Below are 24,841 nucleotides of genomic sequence, written 5' to 3' on the forward strand. Positions count from 1 at the left end.
CGGGGGAGACAGCTGCTTTTTCATCCAAGCATTGAATGGCGCATTGCTGTTTATATAACAGTTTCCTCTGAAAGAAAACAGTGTGTTCTGTTTGTGTAAGGAGCTTTACATAAAATAAACAAAAAAAGGAAATAAATTGATTCTGTGCCAATACATTTTCCAGCTCCTGTAAAGAAGGGGACTGACACAGTATATAGTGAAATCAGAAAAGCTAATAATGGTAAGTAAGCTAGTGAAAAATTAAACACATGAAGGAAGTTTGGAAGCATTTGTATCTGGATTAGGGGATAGACCTCTTAGAAGATAGTTTAGAAGGTGAATGGTATAGAAAAGAGACATTGAGATCAAATGGACACATCCCAAATAGCAGCTAAGAAAACTAAAGTGCTGATAAATTTCATAGAAATTTGTGATTTTCCCCCACAGTAATGATCTGCAGTGTGGTGAGATTAACAGCTGGCACATCTGCTCGATTAATCCATTCATGTTGTATCTGCCAAGAAGATATGCCTCTGATCTGGATTTGAACTTGCCCCAGAATTGTGTGGGTTTGGGGTCTGTGTTCTGAATCAAGCCCATTTCCAATGGTTAATGTTTACTTTGTTCATGTTTTTTTTTTTTTTTTTTTTTGATGCCCACTCCTCTTTGTAGGCTTCAGAGCCTGAAATCCAGTCCAAGCCACAGCTTCAAATCACGGTGTATGCATGTACTTTTTTAGTGTGCCAGCACAAGCCCAAATTTCTCAACCTGGGCTGGGAGGCTTACTGCTGTGAACTGTGTAGATGTACTTGTAGTGTGGTGACCAAATAGCAAGTGGAAAAAATTGAGACATGGGATAGGGGTTAGTAGGAGCCTATATAAGACAAAGCCCTGAATATCAGGACTGTCACTATAAAATTGGGACATCTGGACACCCTAACTTGTAGTGGCTCACCTTTTCTAATACTGTAGAATGTTATGTATGACTGGGTATTTCTTCTGTTTTCCTGTCTCAATAATGTTATTTTAAAAATATACATAACTCCCACCCATCTGTTTTGTAGCCTCCATCCCATCCTGCCCCTAAACCTAAAAACTTTGAAGCAATATTATCACACTTGATTTCTTTTTTAATACAATCAGGATTCCCTCCAAACTGTGGACACGACCCACTTCCTTCTCCCAGATTCTCAAGTCCGCAAGGATCCTTCTCTATACCTGGATCCCTGGGGCTATCTTACTGTTGGCAGCACAGAGGAGACACTAGGTTAAGGATGCTTCCTGCTAGCTTGTCAAACACTCAATCGTAAAGGATTTCCTTTCATCTCCCTTGTATTAGGGAATATCCATTTGTAAAGGTCAGGCTATAGACTGGTCAGTTTTTCTTTTTCTCATATTCTCACCAGGTGGCTTTTGCGATGCCTTTCATGTTTGTTTTTCTATTTTTATCTGGGATTTTCCTTTCCCCATACGCATTTTGCACTTCTTTAGAGCCTTCCATCTGAGAATGTCTAAGTACTTTACAAATCTTACTTAATTCTACCACATGAGACACAGAAGGTCAGTTTTATCTCCATTTTACAGCTGAGTAAACAGAGAGATTGAGTAATTTGCTTAAAGTCACATAGATGGACAATAGCAAAACTGAGAACAGAGGGTAGCACTCTTGATTTCCAGTTCATTGCTATAACCACTGGCCCACACTCCCTCTTTGCAGTCTTTCTTTCACCAAAAAGAAAAATAGCCTTTATATTAAAGAGGTCAGTCCCTTCCCAGCTCTTGCGGCTGTGTAAGACTGCAGGTTTTCTGGAGTCTGACCCAAAACCCATTGAAGTCAGTGAAAAGATTCCCACTAAAGCATAGGATTTGGATCAGGCCCTTAATGGAATGCAGAAACAGACACTACTTCTTTCTATGTGCCAGGGTGGTGAAGCCAGAAGTATTATGTCTTTTATGATACCACTCCTTTTCCCAGAGTGGAGAGAGTCATAGAGACCTTTTGCAGGACCTAAGTCATCAGATCCAGTGTATATGAGGGGATTAATAGTCAAGAACGTATAAACTATTTGTATTTGTTGTAAGGCAGGAAGTCCAGTGAAATGAGATTCAATTGAAAGTCTGGGCTGACTTGGACAGATGATACGCAAGCACCTCCTTAATCATACAATCCACCTGCTTTTTTATACATAACATTCTACAGTTTCAGTTATTTTTGGAAGCGTAATAACAGTGTATTGTTCTAATCGCATTTGTTTTTCCTGACTGACACACAGGAAAAGTGTTTCAAATAGATAAGCAGGACATCACACAGGCGTGTAATAGTTTTGGATGGCTACATTACATATTTAAATATAATATTTACTTTGTTTATGGATACGCTGCATGATAGCATTGTAGCGAACTGTACACACACATGCAGCAGGATTCAAGATCCCTGGGTAGCGGGGACATCTTCAGTAATTCAAATTGATGAATGCTTTCGATCCTGATCTTCCAAGATGCTGGGTGCCTTCTATGAGGTGCTGGGGACCCCCAACCTCCACTGATCTCAATCAGTTTGATACTAGTGGGTGCTGAGTCCTCAGTTATTGTACCCTACAGGAGCTGCCCAACACACTGTAGGATCAGGTCCTTGACTGGCAAGAACAGATGAGCTCAGGGAAGCTGCTTTTAAAGGATGAGTCTGTGTTGTCTGGTATGTTGGGTAAGCCAGCTGTGATGTCCAGAATCAAATAGGCTAAACTATCCTCTCTGACAATGTAAAACGAAATTAGGGTGAAAAGGATCCAGAAACCTAATTAGACTCAGAATCTTGGAGCCCATCTCAAATTCACTGTCAAGTTCTCAAAATAAATTATCCTCATTCCCCCACCTCCACACCTAACTAAAATCCTCTATTAAAAAGGGGGGGAGGGGTCTGAAAAGTTCTCTTTGGAAAATATCTTGGGTCCTCTTCTGAGTTATATTCCTGTCCCTTTCATTGACCCGCCGTGTGACCTTGGGGAAGTCACTTGGCCTGTCTGATACTTCACTGCATTACAGGAGTGTTGGGAGGTGACACAGGCTATGTGAGTATGTGGCTTACTATTATACCTGTTTTACAGAGGATGTTGGGAGGATGAGCTTAATATTTGTGAAGATCCTTGAGATCCAGGACTGAAAGATGCCATAAATGCAAAGTATTACTACTATTTCATTGCAGGGAGTTAACTGATTCAGATTAACGTTGCATCATCTGTCTGCGCATAATGCTAGTGCTTTAACACGTTTTCTCTCTGTCATACTTGCTATATCTAACACACATTGATACAGCAAGGCAGCAAGCTGGTTTTTCCACAGAAATCAATCTCAGAGAGCCTGAGGGCTTGCTTACTCTTGAAAGTTAGTTCAGATTAAGGTCAGGTGTGAATTTAAAGCATACTAGCTAGTCCAGAATAACATCCTATGTGGATACTCTTATTCCAGAATAAGAGCGTCCATACATGGAGCTATTCCTGAATAATGCCATGTGTGGACAAAGCCTGTTTCTCATTTACGCTAAGGCCCCTCTTGCAGTAGGCATAAATTACAGTTAGATCCCCTTTAATGCCCCTTTTACTCCTCCAGGGAGGTGTAAAGGGGTCTTATTGTAAAGGAGAATTTGGTCCTTAGTATTTAAAAAGATGTGTTTCTTCTGAGGGTAACTAATGCGGTCCGTAGTGCAGAAGCCATTAGTCTGTCAGATAATCAGAGAGAGAGTGTGGTCTGTGCATGATACTGAGAGCCAAGAACTTCTGAGTTCTAATCCTGACTCTGCCACTGACTAAGGCAATGTCTACACTACAGCAGCACAGCTATGGCACTGCAGTTCTGCTGCTGTAGCACTGTAGTAGATGTTTCCTATGTTGATGGGGTTTTTCCATCAGTGTAACTAATCTACCTCTCTGAGAAGCAGTAGCTAGGTGGTCGGAAGAATCCTTCCATTGACTTAGCAGCATCTATACAGAGGGTTAAGTCAACTTAACTACAGCGCTCATGATGTGACGCAACTAGGTTGGTCTAATTTTTAAGTGTAGACTAGGCCTAACTGTTGACATTGTGCCTCTTGAACTCTTTCCTCATTCATAAATTGGGGATAATATACATCAGCCTAACTGCTTAGGGGCATAGTGTGAATTAATGAGCTGATATTGGTCACATTGCTTTGAAGATGTGAAGTGTTATATGGGTGCTAAATGTATATTGTTACCCGATTTAATCAGAGCCCTTTACAGAGCTTCACATATAATCTTGCCTTTCCAGAGAATTTATTAGGGTGTGTCCAATGAGCATTTTGTAATGTGAAGAGGGTGCATGGGATGTTCAGAGACATCCCTAAGCTTTTTAGGACACACCTTGTGGGAAATATTGTATTAGTGAATTCCTGCTTGTCCTGTGTATTTGCTCTTAATGTCTGATCCAAAATGTATTAATGTTTATAGGAAGGTTTTCAATGACTTTGGATGGGCATTGGACTGAACTCTTAGTGGTATCACAGAGCTCATTGTGATTCTTTACCATTGGGTTCCTGCATTGCTCTCTATTTTTAATCCATTTTTGGGAAAAGAGAAATCTAGCAAACAAAATGCATAGCTAAAGCCAGTGCTGCTTGCACTGGAAAAACGAATCAGTCACTTGGAGGCAGTTGCAGCGACAAGACAGGAAGTTTTAAGAATCCTATTGCAACCAACAATATACTGTGGAAAAACAAATATACCCCAATGGAAAGAGGCATGAGAAATCCCCACTGCATTGAGCGGATTGGAACAAGCTATGAGAAATCGGCCTCAGTAATCAGGAAATCTGCTCTACCACTTTCCTGCAGCCAGACTCCAGATGTAACACCTGGGAGACTATTCACTAGAGTGGTGAAAACCTTTATCAGGAAAACAAGACACCAAGATAAACTCACCTGGTTTGGGGCTTTATTGCAAACTCCAAAGCTCAGCCCAGGTTGGCCAAGTTTTGAGCCAACCTGGAAGAGGTGGAAATCACAAGTACTGTGGTGGGTTGCGGGGTTTTTTGTTTTTTGTTTGTTTTTTTACTAAATATGAGCCCAAATAATACCCCCCAGAGCCAACAGCTTACATACTTTGGGGTATTCAATATCCAGATCTAGGTCAAAATCTGTCTAGCCTTTCTCTCCCAGTAACATGCAAACCAAAACCTGAATCTGAACATTTCTCATTGGTGGGGCATGCAGAGTTCAGAGCTGATCCCAAATTTTGTAGTGTTGCTGTGAGTTTAGTTTCAGCCAAAAATCAGATAAAGCTTAGTGGTATCAGCACTATCTGTGTATGCATGGAGTTTCTGGGTTCAGCTGAATCGCAAATTTAAGGCAAAATACCCATGGGTAATGGCATTCTTGAGGCTATGCAATCTGTGCAACAGAGCTACTGCAGGTTTCCCCTGCTTTAAATGAGATCAGTCTTTGGACCCCCTCTTCCCTACATTCTCGATCAATCCATCACAGATACATGACTGAGTCTAAACATAGCCTCTGACTGGTTGGCATATGCTTATGAGACTTTTAAAGCTCTCTCTAAGCACAAATGGGTCTCCATGCTCCTAAGTACCCAACAGCTATTATTTGGAACTATATGGCAAAGCCTAACAGGGCTGGGATTCATGCCATGTGGCAAAGTCAGTATTTGCTTCCATCAGGCAAATGTATTATTTGAGCCTAATACACCACTGAGGGGAAAAAAGTACTTGTAGTCTCTCAGTAACTCACAGATGCATGCTACCTCTTTAATACTTGGCAAATATCTCAGCAATCACAGGCTTTGTAACTTCAGGTCATTTATTCTCTAGTGCCCATAACAGAACCCATTGCCACCGTTCTGGAGGAAAGTTGGCAACTTTACCCATATATGATCATAACCCAGAATGTCTCTGCACTTTTTCCTGCCTCTCTTAATAGGAGTAAACTCTGTTTCCTTCAAAAACACTCGTATTCCCCAACGTAATAATAAAATCCAGTTTAGTTTAGATAAAAAAACCACCGTAAATGTATTTAAAGATTACAGTAGGGAAAAAAAAGGTTTGTAAAACATTAATGATCTGATGAGGCTTCCTGAGGTCCCTTCCAACTGTAATATTCTATGATTCTATGATTCAAAGGCTTCTGCAAAAAGTACCACGTAGGCAGTCCTATACTTTAATTACAGAATATTTGTGTGTTTACCTGGTTCACAACATTGCAGAAATCACTTGGACCTCTAACAGCCTAAATGGTGTCCCTCAGACCACAAACACACTGTGTGACATTCCCCTGGGAGGAGAGCTGGTGTTTACTTAGAAACCTAATTAGTTATTGGCCTTTTGATCTTGGGTGACACAATTACAAAGAGGTTGGTAATCCATTGTTGTCACATTGGACAAAGTAGTTTTGGATTAGCAAACATCCCTCCATTTGAAGTTTGGGAAATAGACAAAATTTATAATTTCCTCCTATGTGATAGGCTCAGTCACTGTGTATTGTGCTTTCTCATTACTAAGCTGTTTCATAAATCATATAGCTAGTTTTGTCCATTTCAAATTGGGCTTTGATCTAGCAGTGGGTAAATGGCATTATTGTTTGGAGCTTTATTTATTTCCAGCAGTCAAAAAGCTTTTGCGTGTTTTCCAAAAATCTTTTCTTTTGCTCCTTTCAGATGGGATAAAATGATTGGGCCCAATTTTATACTGAAGTCAGTGGAGTTGCACTGGCATAAAAACAATGTGACTGAGTGCAGACTCAGATTCCTGAGCTCCATTGATAGGACTAAAGGGACCAAGCACCACTTTCTTCAGGCAGAACTCCTAGAATGTCAATCAACAGTTAACTCTGGTATCTCATTCGTGCTCTAGAGCAGTGTTTCTCAACAACTGGTCTATGGGCCAGCGCTGGTCCCTCACATCTCTCTGACACAGTTTAGAAAGGCAGCCAGCCAGCCCCTGGTATCAAAAAGGTTGAGAAACACTGCTCTAGAGAGTACAGTCATTAGATGCAATAAAGAGCATAGTGCTGCTTTAAATAAGACCATCATAATTCTAATGTAATAAAAATGTTGATAATAGAAATCTTATGTACATCTACTTAGCTAAGAAGGGACTTAACTGGTTACAAGTATGTGACTGACGTAGCCATGAAGCAGTGAGAGGAATTATTTAGCATGGAACAAGAACATACAGCTTTGAGTAACAGGATGAAACTGAACACAGGCGAATTTACACTGGATATCATGGAAAACATTTGCAGAGTGAGACCTACTGAACTGCTAGCCATAGCCACTATACTTTTGCATTTGTATCGTGTCTTTCGTTCAAGGATCTCCAAGAACTTTTTGAACTAATTAAATATCACACCTGTGGAGTAGGTTAAGATTATTACATGCATTTTAAAAAACGTATAAACTGAGCTATAGCGAGCTTAAGTGACTTGTCCAAATTCACACAGCAAATTTGTGCTGGAGCCAGGATTAATGTGAAGTCCTGACCCCAATCCCTTGCTCAATGTACTAGTCCACCTTACTTGCCATGGCCATTTCTCATTGAACCTGTGTGTGCCAAAAAGCATTCACTGAAATTGAACACTAGTGTGTATCTCCTGTGCAACAAGTGCAAAGTGGAGCATATCGCCCATGATCACACAAAGTACTTTAAACAAGTCTGACAACCCGACCTAACAGGAACACAAGAGTCACTCTGCTAACCTCTTTATCTACCCACTTTTTAGAGGGGAAACATTTCCTGACCAATGCAAAGGTTATTTTGTTGTTGTTTTTTCCAGATGCCAATTGTTAAATCCACACTAAAAATAAACGCAAGGGGCCTAATCCAAAGCCCATCGAAGCTGAACAGAAAGACACCTATTGACTTCCAGTGGCTTTGGACCAGGCTAAAGAATATTTTTATTAATTAAATCTTGGGTATCATTTTGGGATTTCCTTGTTCTTTGGCATTCATACCCTTTTGAGGATTACCCCACCACTTCCCTCCTTGGAATTAGGGCCACTTCATCTTGAATGGTCCCTTGAAATATGTGTTAACTACTGATGCTAAACAATCTTTTCTGTCTTGTATTTAGCTGTGACATGATGAGTAAGTTTCCCAGACCTGAAAGAAAAGGTCTATATAAGCTGAAAAGCTTGTGTCTCTCACCAACAGAAGTTGGTCCAATAAAAGATATTACCTCACCCACCCTGTATCAGACAGACCATCTAGGAGTGCAAAGTAGAGCATATCGTCTATGATAACTTGCCTCTAAAGGGAAGTTTCTGTCATATGCAACAGCTGCTTGTATTCTCAGGAGGGAACATTTTGTCACTCAGACGGACTTCTGCCTTTTTGAGACTCCACATGGAGTGGGTGTGGGGAAATAACTGCTCCCAAACCAGACACAACTTGTTGCGTAGGCCATACTCAGCAAAGCAGTTCAACAGGAGCTTCAGGTCTATTAAAGTCAGTCTTTGAAATCAATGAGACTGCTCTTGTATTTAAATTAAGCGCATACTTAGGTGCTTTTCTGTACTGGGGTCTGAAACGTCACTTTCTAACTTCCCAGCCAGCTGGTTTATGTCATTGCAAAATCACCAAGTGCAATACAAGAAAACTTAACCCAGAATTCTCATTTATTTGTATGTAAAGTTGATCCCTTTGAAATGTGCCATTCAATTTCTAATCTATCTTTTATTTTGCAGATTCTGGGGAACACAGGCACTCCGTAAGTATACGTTTTATTTGAGAAATAAGAGATTGGGAAATTAGATGGGGATAACTGTTTGACCAGTGAAATAACATTGAAGGCTTATTATATTTTTATATTGTTCACAATATTTGTTGGAAATGTACAGTTTAGCACTTTCATTTATATTCTTATTGGCCAGGTTTTCTCTGATATACGTATATAGCAGTGGGCACTAACAGTCAAATGAAATAACTGGCATTTGGGAGAGCCACTATAAAGCCCAGTTAGTCCATGATGACTCTTCAGAAGGGTAGTTTACACATTAAAAAACACAACTCTGCAGATTTGACTTGGTTGCAGAGGTGTGCACACTGTCACAGCTGATCCAATTTTGGGAAAGCCTTTATACTTCCACTCGGCTGATGGATTCAAGGGCTTGCTGTGCTGGACAGTCTATGGAGTAATAGCATTAGTGTCAAGTGGGAAAAGAGATGAAGGAAGAAAGGATGTTTAGAACCTTAGCTGGAAAAACTACAGTGGGCTAGCACCAACTGAGTCTCCTTCCCAAGGAGTATGCATACACATGCACGCACACACACACATAGGGAGATTTTTACCATTCGTAGCAGTGAATTCCTTCCTAAAGTGTAAAGCGAGGTGATTACCTGACTGTAACTATTGGCTTGAGCAGAAGCTTGCATTCAGCTTGACTTGTGTTCGTGACCTGTGCTATGTAGCACCTTCAGCCAGGATATTAGAAGACAGGTCAACTGGCGGGATTGTTGGTGGAAACTGTGACATTCTAAACAAATATTAAGAATTTCTGTTCAATTTCTACTGAAAAAATAGACCTAAACAAAATGTAAAGCAAATTCTGACCTTGTTACGATCCTCCTCCAATCAGGGAACAGGAGCAACACCATGTGATGTAAAAGCCCACCCAAACTAACCATCATGACTCAAATGTCATGAACAATCTACCAGTCAAGGAATGACATGATGAATAGCTTTGAAAACCAAACTAATCATAGGAAAAGCCAATTTGTGGAGAGAACGAGAGGCTAAATGCCTCAAATGAATGATCACTTGGCTCTGTTGAAATGCAAAAGACAAAGAACAAGCACTTCAGAAATAATAACTACATTAATGTTATTTATCAAATATTTTCCAACTATGCCCCCAGGGTGCTGTTCAATAATATCATAGTTAATATTACTATGGATGTTGTATTAGCTCCCAAAGTGGGCCAATCACTGGGTAAACACACAGGAAGACACAGTCCCTGCCCTGATATATTTATAATCTTTTTAAAAAATAATTGGGAAGCACACAATGAAAACCACAATATGATAAAACCTGCCCTCATAAGACTAGAGAGAGTAAGAGAAAGAGAAGGGGATCCTATCCAGAGGCTAAACTCTGAGGTCTTTTGCTCAGTCCTTCCTTACTCGGGCAAAACTCTCATTATAGTCCTGTAGGATTTGATCTAAAGAAAAGGGAGTTTTCAAAGATAACTTGAAAAAGAAAAGTGCTCAGGGTAGGGAGAAATTACCACATGTTGAGGGAGACTGCAAAGGCCTGATCACCTCCTGATCTTAGACAAGATGGTGGAATCCCTAAAAGGCAGCTGGTAGAACACAGATATCCATAAGACAAGATTGGAGGAAGTCTCAGTTGTAGGCAAAGCCAACCCCAGGGTTTGAGTTCTTTGGTTCCTCAAGCAGAAGCCTGCAGAAGAGGAGTGTGCAAGTATCTATAAGATCCCTCTCACAAACTAGGTTGGGAGTGTATTTTTCCAGACACTTATTTTATATGACTTTGGAGCATTTGCTTTAAAAAAATCTGAAGCAAATAAGAGATTTTTAAATAACAATCACAGTAGCACCTTTTCTATGTCAGGTGACATTCAGGCCTGGCCTACACTACAGAGTTAGATCAATGTAAGGCAGCTCACATCGCCCTAACTCCATAAGTGTCTACACTAAAACATAGCTCCCACTAATGTAATTCACCCTCTACACCGACTTAATAACTCCACCTCCATGAGAGGCGTAGCACTTAGGTCAATGTAGTTAGGTCAATGAAGTGTCAGTGTAGACACTGCCTTGCTTACATCAATTGTTGCTGCCTTTCAGAAGCCCTCCCACAATGCCCCACTCTGACAATTCAATCAGTGCAAGCGCTCCTCATGAGGATGCACGCCACCAGCACACGGAGCATAGTGCTGATGTGCAAAAACCATTTAATTTCTGCAGTGGCTGTATGTCGACATAACTTAGGTTGACTTGATTTTGTAGTATAGACTGACCCTCAAGCTCTGAAAGGCAGGGCTTTCCACCCTCCATGAGCACTCAAGTCCACATGGCATACAAAAGAAATCCTCTCCTGTTCTTTACTGTCCCATTGGCAGAGCACTGAAGGTCACTGAGTGTGTTCTATAATAAACAGGTGGATTTTACTAGGCACATGGAGTTTCTATTTCATTGTAATTTTAAAAGTTGGGTTTTTACTTTTCTCTATAAATCAAGCCTAGTTCTCCTCCCAGTTGCAAGGATGCAATCTCCTAGTGTCACAGAGGAGAATTTTTTTTATCTGTGCCTGGGATAAGGGCTTATACACAGGAAAAGGTGGAATTAGGGTGACCAGATGTCCTGATTTTATAGGGACAGTCCTGATATTTGGGGCTCTCTTATATAGCTGCCTATTACCCTCCATCCCCTGTCGAGATTTTTTCACGGGTATGTCTATACTGACGGTGGCAAAGTCGCTGCTGCCAGATCGATCTTTCTGGGTCGATTGAGCAGTCAGTGTAGACCCGCTCAATTGATCAGGAAGTCGACTGAGTAGAACCACCCCTCAAGTAGCGTAGTGCTGCGTCCCCGTCGGCGCAGTGCAGTGAAGAGGGCGCACAGAAGGGAAGCACAGCAGTCGACGGGAGTTATGCAAGCTACTCTGCGTAGTTCGCGTAACTCCCGTCGACTGCCGCCGAATCTCCAGGTAAGTGTAGACTAGGGCTTACTATCTGGTCACACTACGGTGGAGAGAAGTGACTGCAGCAAACAGCTGGAGTAGGCCTGAGGGGGAGGCACTGTCCTTTCTCAGTTCTCTGCATTGTCTGTTGGAACCAAGCCTGCATGTCTTCTGCACCCTAAGCCTTCATTGAGAGGTTTTGGGCATGCAGGATTGGGGCCTTTGTTTGCACCCTTCTCCGTAACTGCTACATAAAGCGGAGTTTCCACATACTTTCTAGCTGCTAACGTGAACTGAACCCCTGCAGTATATAACTTATACAGGTATTTCCCAATGTTTTTTAAGGTATAGAGTAAGTATGAGCCAGTGGTTAGCACAGTGGACAGACAGACAGACAGACAGTCAGTCAGTCCTGCTGGGTTCTGTGGCCAACTCTGTCATTGACTTGTCCAGACTTGGCTCAGTCACGCTCACTAGTTTACAAGTTGGCAAAAGGGATTTAATATCTCCCTCACAAGAGGGCTGAGTGGCTTCCTTAATTCATGTTTGCAAAGCACTCTGAGCTCTTTGGATGAAAAGGGCTATTGATGTGCAATCGTTATGATGATTTTGGAAAAAAAATTTCTATCACCAAAACTGAGCCTTGAACCCATTACCTGGAGGCACATTGAGGCTGCTTTGGTTCTTGAATGGGATGCAGTGAAAACACCTCAGCACCCTATGTAAATAATTTTGGCTTTAATTAATTGGGCCTTGAAATGTTACCATCTCCTGGTGAGCTATCTGGGAGGAGTTGGATTTAGGGCTGCATTTTCCTTGTGGTTGCTTGCACAAATTCCTGTCCTCAGCAGGAGAGTAATAATAAGATACCCTGTAAAATTCAACAGACTGTCACAAACATTTTTAATTTGTCCTCAATACAGAAAAGAAAAACCTGCTTTGGAACACGCTGTGCATGTTACCTGAGTTTCCCCCAGCAATATGCCTGTGGGGTTCACAGTTACAGCACACAAAATGTGCCACTAAATTTACCCCTGATGGTGAACATGATACTTCCCAGGACATGGCACTTGTGCAATACACAGGCATCCCCTAGAAACTCTGACATAATGTTATCAGACAGGAAACACCCCCTTAGGCATCCCTGTTGGAGTTAAAATATTGTAACTTCTCCTGATTAAATAAGTATTTGAATCACCAGTGCTTGTGCCTCCAGGACCCAGTCCTACACACAGAGACATCTATGGCAAAAAGCAGCATCAGGCTCTTGTTTTTTTGCCTGCTGAGCAGGAACAATCCAGAGTGTTTTTCTCTTCTCCAGATAAATGAGCCACAGTGGGGATCAGAAAGTGAATTTCCTCATGTTTTTTTTCCTCTTGCTTCTCAGCATTATTCAGGCAATATACAAGTGCAGAGACAAGATGGAGAGACTCCTTCTGTGCCTTCTTTCCTCATTTTGTTGAAGTATTTTTCTTCTGTAGCTTATTTTCATGCAACTCTATGCTCTGGCATGCCTCAGAGATACAGTCCAACTGAGGGGGAGTTGCTGACCCTGCCCATCAAAGCAAAAAGAGTCCTAATAGCCGGATCCAGTGGCTTAACCTTCCTCCCACAGGTAGTTGTAGACTGTAGAGGTCTGAAAAAGTGCTTGGGTGAGGTGGAAGATTGCTCTGCAGGGGAGACTGGCCCTGCTGCTGCTCTTGCTGCCCCTGTTGTGGGGATAGAGGCCTTCAGTCTCTAGGCCTGACATTGGCATACGAATCAAAGGGAACATGTTCAGGACAGAAAGTAATGCCCAGGTACCAGGTTACCTGGTTATAGCTACATGTAGGGTGACAAGACGTCCCGATTTTATAGGGACAGTCCCGATATTTGGGGCTTTTCCTTATATAGGTGCCTTTTACCCCCCATCCACTGTCCCAATTTTTCACACTTGCTATCTGGTCACCCTAGCTACATGTCAGAATTAGGCCTTGAAGACTCATTATCTGACTTTGTCATGGCGATAACATGCCAATGTGGGTTTTTTTGTGGCAATACACCACACAAATGTATTGGGGGGACAGATAGGAGTAAGGACAGTGGGACTGAACTTCTGTTTGGAGTCTGTGTTTCAGAGGTGGGGACACGTCTTCCTTTTGACTTCAGCAACAGTTGTGCGTGCTTGAAGTCAGGTCCTTAGTGTCTGCTTCCCACTTCAAATTCAAGTAACACTGTCCCTCTCACTTCTAATACACCTATTGAATTATGATGTGCTGCGTTAATGCTCAGGAAGTCATAAGGCAAAGCCAAGAATTGCTGCACTGGAAAGTACAAGAAATGAGGAGAACAGCTTTATAATGAGCTCTCCCCACTCCGTTACCCTAACCCCAGCCTTTAAGAAATTGTCACTGTTAGACTAAATCTAATCCAGCACGAAAACAATGAAGAACTTTGCTCTCTCCACGCTGTGTGTGGCCATTATAAAAGTGAGCCCATTGCTTTAATAAAGGCCACCCATTGACAACAAAGGGTTACATTACACAGGTTCACCGGAAAGGGTTGATCCCATTTAAGGCAATGAGACTGGTGTGTTAGACAAATGCTTTACCAGTCAACGCCTGAATTATTCAAATTGCTTTAAAATCAAATTGCAGTCCAGGCTCTGCTTTGAGAGGGAAATAGACCAGAGTAAATTGGGCCTGAACACATTGGACTTCTGGGATATTCAGAATTAGATCCAAACTTTGGGTTTGTGGCCTCTTCTCTTGTTCTTGCCTGCTTCAGGATTTTAGATCTTAAGTTCCATCCATAGGAAGTGTTTGCAAAAGAAAAGGGTGTCTTTGAATTTTTTTTTTTTAACCTAAAATCAGCTTGGAAGTGTCTGGAGTAAATTAATTGAATTACTCACAGAGGAACTGGGAGGAGGTTTCCTTCCTGGAATCAGAGCTGGCAATCTTTCTAAGTTATTTAATGGTCCTAGTTTCTGAAAACATATTGAAGGAAATATCTTAACAATGAGATAGCCACTTCGCCAAATACTAATTTGGTATTGTGTTGGATTTGCTGCAGCAGTACATTCTGACTTCATATTCTCCCCTCTCACTTCGACTTGTTTGTTTTATTTTGTTCTGGGGGTGAACATGGACTGATAGCCTCACTCAGGACATGTTGTACTTTCAGGTGTACATTTATATTAATGCAGAATGTACCATCCTGGAGACAAACGTCTCCAATTTTCCTCCCACTTGCAGAACTGAAAATCTGGTCACTTATTTATTAGTCGGTGCCCAAACATAGATTTAGGTGCTTAACTATAGGCAAGCAGGTTTGAAAATGTTAGTCTAAATCTCACGGTGTCTGAGTTCTCTCTCCATACAATGGAGATGTTGAATGACCTTGCAGAGTAGCCATGATAGTTGCTTAGCTGATTGTGCAGCTCTTGGAAGAGTTGTTATATTTAATCTCTTTATGCAATTTTATTGATCCCTTCATTTTTAAAATTTATGCTCATAAATTTTTCCCCCCTCTCTCTCATTGCCAATTAGAGAATAGAAAGTTCTCCTGATGCCACTTAAAAGAGCCATCGCAGACATCAACTACTGGGAGAAAAAAACAAGATGCAAGATGTTGTGCCTGTTTCAAAAGCTCTATGGCACGTATTTATGAACCTGCCAGCCTCCTCTCTTCAGTGTTCATTTTCTTAGAGTGAACAACAGGGAAAGCATGTAATTTAAAAAAATTACAAATAAAGATTCTAATGGGAAAGTGCCTATGGAAACCAATGGCACGTGTCCCCCTGGTTAATTTCTCTCACTAAAAGAGTTTTGTTTCTCTATCCTCCATTTTATCCTGCTCTGGGGAGTTGGGAATGTAAGTTGCAGCTGAGTAACAGTACATTCTGGGCTCTTTTAAAATTTAATAGCTTACAGAGATTCAGAACTTTACCAAGTGCATACATAATTAGAGACACAAATATTCCTTGTTCTTCGTTAAATCACTTCTTGTTTCTAAAAGTTTCACTGCTTGTTGGGCTGGTTGGCATATTGGTTCTCTCTTGAAAGAATGATTGCTTATCTCAGCCCAGATTAGACAAAATTTATATCACAGATGTTGAGTCCCAGGTCAACAGTTTTGGGCCTGAAACTAAACCCTTATCTAAAATCCCACTCCCAAACTTTAATGAAGTTCAGAAGCTTATTTGGGTCCACATTGGAACTTCATACCAGTCTCTACCTTATCTCTGCCATATGCCAAACCAAAACCTTGATTCCATGCTTTTGAAGATTGGCATCAAACTCAGATCCAGCCGAGGTGGCTGTTTACTATTTCAATAATGGGCTCAAACAAAAATGGGCTCTGGATTCAAACACTCCAGAACTTTGGAGGAGTTTGGCTCTGGACCAAAACTTTGCAGTTCATATTAATCTCAGTTTTATTGGTGCAAAGACAATACAAACAAAAACCCCAAACTGAGGTTTTTTACAGAATGTAAAGTTGGTCCCAATCCTGCAATCTGTTCATTTGTATCACTGCAGATTCATTTGCAGGATCAAAGATGTGGATAAGGAGGCTCTCATTTTAAATGACAAATAGTATTTAAAATAATTAAACCAAAAAGGTTCTAAGTCATTCCTATGGAGAGATGACATGTGGATTCCTATATATATGTATATTTACTGCTTTAAACACTGTATCAAAGGCTCTGGAACAGAAAAGATATATATCTCCTCTGAAAGCAAAGGGGTTTTTTTGCACCCCCTCCCCAGCTTAAACTGTTCAGTTTCTTACTGCCTAATATCTTTTTTAATTTATTTTTCCCTAGGAAAAGGTTGCTTGTATGATAAAACATTTAAACCTTTCACACACAAAAGGCTTTGTAGCATATCTCTGTTGGCAAATATACATTTTAGCATCCCATGAACCCCCTACAAAACCCACATGTTATTACAGTGAATTTGGAAAAGGTATTTTAATAAAGAAATCTTTGAACTTCACTTTACATCTTTGGATGTTTTTCTTATCAGCAACTCACAAATGGTTGTGTGGAAGGGTTACTATTAATGATAAACTGTAGGCATGAAATGCACACAGCATGTCACAGAACATGGGGAAAGCATGGGCTGTGCCCAAACTCTGTCAAACTTGAACCAGATTAATCTCAAACGAGCGTATCTACACCAGCCATGCTGAATCACTTTGAGAATCATTTCAGGCTGGCCTCACATTTACATTGGGGCTGCTCAAGGTCCTCCAGAAATCTATCCTACAGTCCTTGGCATGGCTCCCAGAAATAGTGGATTCTTGGAGATTTCAAAACGCCCCCAGTGTACCCTGGAGAAGGAGTGAGAAGACTCGTCGGGTTGTTTCAGCTTGGTTATGCCCATGCTAGTGTAAAGTATTTCAGACTGAACCAGTTTTTTACCCTGCTGAAAGATTCATCTACTCCATCAGGTTCCTGGAACATGTCACAGGGTAGCTGGACCCTTTAAATAAAATAGGTCCAGCACCTTCCTCTCCTCCAAGCCAGTACAGGTGCTCCCAATTTGTCCAGTTAAGAGGACAAGGCAGCACCTGGGGCTATAAAGGATCAGGGAGAATTAGAGTTGTGGGAAATTCCTGAAGGAAGGGAGAAGAAGTGATGGTATTTGCTGGTGGATCTTCTAGATCAGGTGCCAAGGGCTAAAGAGGGCTGAAGGCAAAGACAGTGGGGGAGCTTACCCGCTGACAACGCCATGTTGGAGAGCTGGAGAGAGCTGAGAGCTAGGTCTAACTATGGGCCTGTCTGGGATGAATGGTTAATGGAAGAGGGGGAGTGAGGGCTGCTTCCCTGGTGAGGATGAACTCTCAGTAGAGTAGTGGTGGTGGTGGGATGTTCCTGCTGGGAAGAGTGGGGTTACACTCTAGCAGGGAGGCCTGGAGTGGCTGTCCTGGTAGAAGAAGAGTCTAGGTGTGATGGAAGATGCTGGAGTGTGGTATTTGCTAGGCTGATGGCCTGTGTTGTGGGATTTGAAGGACTACGTGCACTGGGGGTGATAAATGTTTTGGGATAATTAGTATGGGATATTTGCACTATGATTTGAAATACTCCCCTTCCATGGGGCTGGTTTATTGAAGCAAGAGAGCTTGTCCTGGAGCCCCTAGGATCCTGAGAGCGGCAATGGGATGGTAACTCTGGCGTTAGGATGCCCAGAGGTAAGGAAGTGCTCAGAGATGAAAGGAAATCATTCACAGAGTGCTGGTAAACTGGCTTGAGCACTTGTGTGTGTGGAAGTGAAGTGTGAAACTCACATGCTGGGGAATAGATCAGTAAACTTCTCTGTTGCAGACAAAGCTACGGTACCCACCCAAGGAACAGTCATAAATGATGAGTTCAGTTTCCTGTTCTACAGAATGTGACTTCAGAAGCCGAGCACGTCTCATTTGTTAACTTGTTAAACTGAACACTTGGGAAAGATTCTTGTGTCCGTTGTTGAAACAATGCCCATATTCAATTAAGACTCAAACAATAAGCCATTACAAATCTGCTGGTTTAGTTCTTCAGATTTCTGTCAGTTCACCAAGTCTGGCTCAGCAAAGGTAAACACCAAGTGTGCTGTATGTACTCATCTTTAAAAAGTAGGGGAAAAGGGTCTGTTACAAACGCCCCAGTTCATCCTTCCCCTTTTCCCCAGTTCTGTTAGAAGAGAGACTGGTGGATAACATTTTGCATAAGACAGAATGGAGATGTTGTTTCCTGAGATTCATTTACACCATAGTGTGAGAAGCAACAGGTTAAATCACTTCATAGAACAGGTCTTACATGTGTAATTCCCCGTAGTGAGAGCTGGCGTTCCCATGTCTGAGAGGTAACAGACTCTGTTGCCAATTTTATACTAGATGGCTTATTTTCATGTGTGGAGAGCAGGTTTGCTTGACCTCAGAGCCTCACCTGCAGAAAACATACTAGCAACAGCAGCCAGTTTAAACAAATTTCAACCACTTGTAGGAAACGTGTCCAAAACCACTGGCCTTATTCTTGTGTCCCATCGAAATCTTTAGCCAATATGTTGAGAGAGACCAGAGCTCCTTCTCTTTACCAGAATGACACAAGGGGACCGTTCTCCATGGGACTACACAATGGAAGAGCAAGTAGAAAGGAAACCTAGATTGCCTTGATTTAAAGCACATGGGAGGCTGCTTGAATTGCTCATCATTGAAGTGCAAGCACCGATTCTGCAAAATGTGGAAGGAGCACAGAGCCAGCCTCTTGGGTTGAGCTAGACAAGTCAGAAGCCAAGAAGCCTCCATGGAAAAGCAGCGGCAGGGAAGAATGCTGCCAGGCGGAAATTAATAATATTTTCAAAAGACAGTGCAGCAGCTTTCAGAAGTGAGTTCCAGGAATCAACCAGCACAGCACAGGAATTATTAGCCATGGCTCTGCTTTAGGCTATGGGGCTTGAGCCTGCAACATTTACTCACTCAAGTGAGGCTTAGTCACTAGAGCCCAATAGAGCTTTGAAGGAATTAAATTCTAAAGGTAACTTTTTTTTTCTTCATGTTGGGGATACTTACAAGCAGTCAGTGAAATCCAGCGTTGCCCCCTCCCCGCCTCTCTCTCTCTCTCTCTCTCTCTCTCTCTCTCTCTCTCTCTCTCACACACACACACACACACACACACACACACATTCTTTGTGTGAATGTAGGGGTCTAATCATCATTGCAATCTGGCTCTTGCTAGTATAAGCAGCTGCAGAGCAGGTGTAAAGGCACTGTGGGGCATTCCTGCAGCACAGCAGCATTCTGGGACAGCGCATGGATGGCGGCTGGAAGAGGACAGAGATGTATGTGGCCAAGGAGCTCTTGTGCCCTGGCTATTCTGAATTCCTTCAAAGCTCTATTGGAGCAGGAGCACAAGCTAGGGCAGTCTCCGAAAGCTGATGGAATGAGATCTCTGGAGACTGAAACCCGCTTGTTCCCCAGGACCGGTGCAGCAGCTTCTCCCACTCTGCCTCACCGATGTACACTTTTCAAGTGCAGGATTTGTATCTGTTCTGGGTTTAGGATCCCATGGGCAATCCTTTGAAAAACAAATGATATATGGATCTGTGGCCAGCTTCTAATTTTATCACAAATCTCATGATATTAGATGCTTTTCCTAGAGCTCAAGTTTCTGGAGTCAAGAGTCAACCCGACTCTTAAAAGATTGGGGTTGGTATGATTGAGATTTCTTAGGCCTCATTTTGCTCTATGAAATTGTTACTGGAATTAATGCCACTTACTGTATCTCCTTCAGTTGTTTTGTTTTGGGATGATAAGGAGTTATCACTGTATTATTTATATATGAACATACTGATTTTTTTCTAAAGAATAAATTAAAAATAATCCTGAAACCTTATTAAAGGTCCAGTCTTGTTCCCTCTGAAATCAGTGGGTTTTTTGGTCATTGACTTAAATGGGATTAAGTGTGGGCGCTATGTGATTTCCAGAAAACACTTAGCTGCGTTAGGATTTTTCCTGAAATATCTTGGCATGGCAACCCATCTGGCTTGTGTAAAACTTTCCAAGAGGAATTGCAAAATTCAGATGGCCCAGGAGAAATGTATTTCTCTTCCCCTTCCTAAGTGCTTAATGAGGTTTCCCTTATTATTTTTGAGACTGCCAACTGTGTAGGGTGACCAGATGTCCTGATTTTATAGGGACAGTACTGCTATTCGGGGCTGTGTCTTATATAAGTGCCAATTACCATCCGCCCCACCATCCTCCCCATCCTGATTTTTTATACTTGCTATCTGGTCTCCCTGCAGCTGTGCCTTATGGTGTTTAGCAATTTCATCCCTAGCTGGAGCTGCCATAGTTTTGCTAGAGTTTTTTGCAGATTTGAATAATTTTCCTTACTGCATGTGATACCAAATCACTAGTCATCAGGGGGCCTGTTTGTCCCTGCATGGGGGTAGCTTTTGTAAAGGGGAAGTGACAGTTCCAATTTGTGAACTTTCCTACCTATTCTTCCAGCAGGGTGGTGGGGGGTTTCTGGCACCTGTGAAAATCACGCCCTTAGATGTCTCAAACTAGGCACCTAAAAACTGTGTGGCAGTGTAAAGCAGTGTTCAGTTTTGAACAGTTTGCCTTTACACTTTGTGAAGTGCTCTGAGATCATGGAATGGAGGATGCCATGAAATTCAAACCTTGCCAGTACAACTTTTAAAAGTAACGCTTTCACTTTTAGGTGTTAGGTCTTAAATGTGAATTCAGTGCATTTGCTACTTTCTCTTGGAAATTGACAGTTTCAGCACTTTGTTACTGGCGAAAGGTGGAAACTCATAGAGTGTGTGTGTGTGGGGGGAGACTGACAACTTTTAAAATGTATATACATTAGAAAACTCTGAAAAATTCTAGTTTTTTTTCCTGAACAATTTTTATTTCAAAATAATTTCAGGGGATTTCCCCCAAAATTATTAATATTTTCCAGAAAATGAGTAATTCAATTGAAAATAATTTTTTCTGTGGAAAACTATTTTTGACAAAAACCTATTTTCTGACCAGTTCTTCCTCTCTGTCCTCTCCCCTCCCCCAGCCCCATTTCCATCCTCACACTGAACTGGCTGGAAAAGTTTTGATATCATTAATAGTTTGCTGCCCTAGACAGTCCAAGGGAAATCCTCAGGGGAAGTCAATGAAGCTGTGACAATTTACACCAGCTGAGTATCTGCCCCTCTGTTCTGTCTGCATGTTATAGTAGCCCCTGTGGAGAAGAAGAGGCAGACCCAGTGCTTCTGGGAATGCCCTGTCATGCTGGAGACCTGAGTGCAGGTCCCTTTGCTATCTTCACTGGAAGGGCCTAGAAGCACCATAGAAACAACACATTCAGCCTCTAGGTGTGCAATGAACTTCACAAGTGACCCTTCCGTCCCCCCCTACACATACAACCCATCCCTCTAGGGAAGGAGCTGAACCAACACCTCCTAGCTGATTTTTGAATGTTCTGAGTTGGCAATAAAATGTGGTGGCTGGGGAGGAATTACAAGGAAAACTTGCTGTCAAACCACAAAGCAGAACCCCTTGTTTTTGAGTCCCATTTATTTTTCGTGTTGTATCTTTGTGTTATTTTGTAATACATAAAGCAACTCAATAGTTTTAAAAATCACTTAGCTCCCCCCCATGTCTGAGTCCTGGTTCCAAACGGGGACTTAAACCTATGCCCAGTGACTTGCTTAACCCGTTCTCTTATATGGCTGGTATTTTTATTCTTCTTCACATAGCCGATCTTGGGGCACTGCAGAGAGTTAAAGGATGGGATGGGTGAGGCGAGGACGCATAGCAGGAGAGCTTGAAACCAACACATTATTTTCCCTTGTAATTAATAACACTTCAAGAGCCGCACACTACTTTTACATTTATTTTTTGTGTAACTTTTGTGGAAAAACAGCTACTGATCCCTTGTCTATTTCATGCTGTAATTAAGCTGATCGGCCGCCAGAAGGGAGCTATTAGTACTATGTGTGTTTGCTGGAATGACGAATGTTAGTTTATTACTTTTTTTAAATCATTTTCTTCTTATTGTTCTTTCAGTGCACTGTTTCTTGCAGCAGTTTATTAAACAGAAGATTTCAAGAGTTCCTGGAACAATGCTGTAAACATGCTGATGGTTGGGTGAGGGGGAGATATTCTATGTGTAACAGATATTCTTTGTTGACATGTGCATATCTAATATTCTGCACAGGATAAGGAGTGAGCCCTCAGCTCTCCGCCTGTTATGGTGAACACGACACTTGTCTGTATCAACACAAGTTGACATAACTGATGGAGGCTTTTTCCTTTAAAAAAAAAAAGAGGGGGATTTTGATGGGTTTTTGATACTGTAGCAGGGCATGCCTTCGCTCCTGTCTTCTTGCCCTGCAGAAATGAGACCAACTCCGCTGACCGGGCATTCACAGTGCCACTTATTTGAGTTCCCTCCACCAATGCCACTACAGTCCCCAGGCAGCAGTCTATTTACAATGTCCTCTCCTCAGGACCAGAAAGGACTAGATGTCTCCCTTCCCTGAGGCCTCTGGGCTCACCGGGCTCTGTTCCTCCCTCTGCCTTGCACTTCCTTCCTGCCTCTCTTTATCCTTCTGGGCTGATGGGCTAATTATCTGACCCAGCCCCCAGCTTGATCATATACTTATCTCCAATTACTCCACTCAGCTTTCTCCAGGGGAACTAATGGGTGTCAGAGTGATTAGAGTGCGAGCTCACCTGTTCCCGCCCTCCACTCTGTCACAGCTACCCATGACAACGATGTTGTGTATGTAATATACTGACAATAATTAAACAAACACAGGTCCATGTGCAAACACAGATTAGGAGTTTGCAATGCAAATGATTCACCTCGGTGAACATGCCCTCACTGTGGATACGAAGGACTTTTGGGTAGGCAAGCTGCAGATAACTGAGGTTTCCCTGTATATTTTGTGCCGTGTCTATAGGATTATTCTGGATGTAGTAAAAGGCATAGCACCATTTTGCAATGTGATGAACGTTAGTATAAGATCTTAAAATTAGCCAGTTTTCATATTTACAATCAACGCCCTGACAAAATGTATTTTCATGGTGTGTGCTACAAACTATTTTGGTGGTAACCTCTCCCCCCACGATAATGTCAAACCTCTCACTAGAGCTCCTCGCCCTGTAGAACTTCTGGGCACGCACATGGGACCGATGGACTCATTCGATGCAGCGGGGTTGAATTCGGCCTGTTTTCTTATCATCCACTTTGTTATACCAGTGCATGACTGGAGCTTGCCATCTAAAAGCACCTTTCGCAGCTCCTGTGTTACTCAAGTGTTAATCCAGTGCTGACCTCTGGTGGCCAAAGAATTTACAGGCCACTTCCTAAGCATTTGAAAATGAGAGGGAATGCTTTGTAAATCCTGCCGTTTACATTGTTGATGGGAGTTTTCTTCAAGCAAATGCTGAAGGAGTTGGCTCTGATTTCTATACCTAATATTTATTCTAATTTTTTTCAGGCTTATGTTCAGATAGCTGGAAATAAGCTGAACATTTTTTACAATGAGTGTAACTAACCATTGGAGCAATATACCACAGGTCATGGTGCATTCTCCATCACTGACCATTTTTATATCAAGGTAGGATGTTTTTCTGAAAGATCTGCTCTAGGAAGTATTTTAGGGAAGGTCTAGACAGGAGTTCAAAGTAGACGATCACATTGGTCCCTTTTGGCATTGGAATCTATTAATCTAAATTCAATTTTATAGTTTGTGCAAGTCACTTGATTCCTAACCCTCAAAGTATGTAGGTGCCTTTGAGGATCTGGGACTCTCTCTGTGTATCAGTTTCCACTTCTGAAATGGGGAGAATAGTACTTAAATCACACTAGGAGAGTTAATTAGTCTTTTTTTTGGTACAAAGCTTTTAATACAAAGGGCATTAGAGCTATGCAGAGCATTGAGTAATATAATAATACTTAGCACCAGTAAGGCAGTTTTCATCCATCGATCTCAAACCTCTTTATAAAAGAAGATAAGTATTATCATCATCCATGTTTTACTGAAGGTGAAAATGAGGACGGAGATGAAATGGCTTGTCAATGGCAGAGCAGGGAATGGAACCGTGACTCCTGGGCCTATACTCTGTCCATTAAACTGCCTGCCTGTTAGTAGGAGAAGAAAACAGACCCCAAAGTGCACTTTTTGTCCATCTTTATTCTTAAGTTAACTACTTGTACCATGAGCTCTGTTCTTTACAGGTTCTTACATTGTGATCTGTCACCTGGCTTTGCTGTGTGATCTTACATTGTGATCTGGCCCTGGCTTGCTTGGGAATGGAGAGTAATGCAGAAAAAATGGCTACAGCTATTTCTGAAAGATGCCTATTGTACAGGAGAGTATAGGGACAAAAGAGGAACAAATAGAGGTGGAGGAAAAGTAAGTGGTCAAATAAATCAAGGCCATTTAACAGGAATCAAACTGATGGATATCCTGTCTCAGCAGTGTACATTTAAAATGCAAACAGGTTTATTATCTGGAATTTCAAGGCCTTAAGGAATAGCCTGATGGAAAAGGAATGAGCTTTGCTTTAACTGTTGTCTGGAAAATAAAGTGCAGTGCAGTCTGTCGTGGCTAAATTAAATAATTACTTTTATTGTCTTATTTGAAGCGCACCAGTCTGAAGTCAGAGGCGCTCTCATGTAGAGTAGCCCACAGAGTCTAACAATCATCAGAATGGGGCTTTCATGGGAAG

General features: G+C 41.8%; 1 protein-coding gene across 6 annotated transcripts in view; it reads left to right on the forward strand.

Annotated features, from left to right (window-relative positions):
* The window catches only part of PECAM1 (platelet and endothelial cell adhesion molecule 1), a 54,154-nt gene extending 37,540 nt beyond the window's left edge, over positions 1–16,614 (forward strand). For 3 of the 6 annotated variants that reach the window (XM_067547350.1, XM_067547353.1, XM_067547351.1), the window contains 3 exons: positions 164–220; positions 8,682–8,704; positions 15,166–16,614. In XM_067547350.1, coding sequence (XP_067403451.1) covers positions 164–220; positions 8,682–8,704; positions 15,166–15,195 — 110 coding nt within the window. In that variant the 3' untranslated portion in view covers positions 15,196–16,614. The remainder of the gene's footprint in view (positions 1–163; positions 221–8,681; positions 8,705–15,165) is intronic. The other 3 variants (XM_067547354.1, XM_067547352.1, XM_067547355.1) reach the window with 1 other exon arrangement.
* The last annotated feature ends 8,227 nt before the right edge of the window (positions 16,615–24,841 follow it).

This window comes from Emydura macquarii, unplaced genomic scaffold (assembly GCF_026122565.2).
Source record: "Emydura macquarii macquarii isolate MOO-44397 ecotype Brisbane River unplaced genomic scaffold, CSIRO-AGI_Emac_v2 contig_1230, whole genome shotgun sequence".
Lineage (NCBI taxonomy): Eukaryota > Metazoa > Chordata > Testudines > Chelidae > Emydura > Emydura macquarii.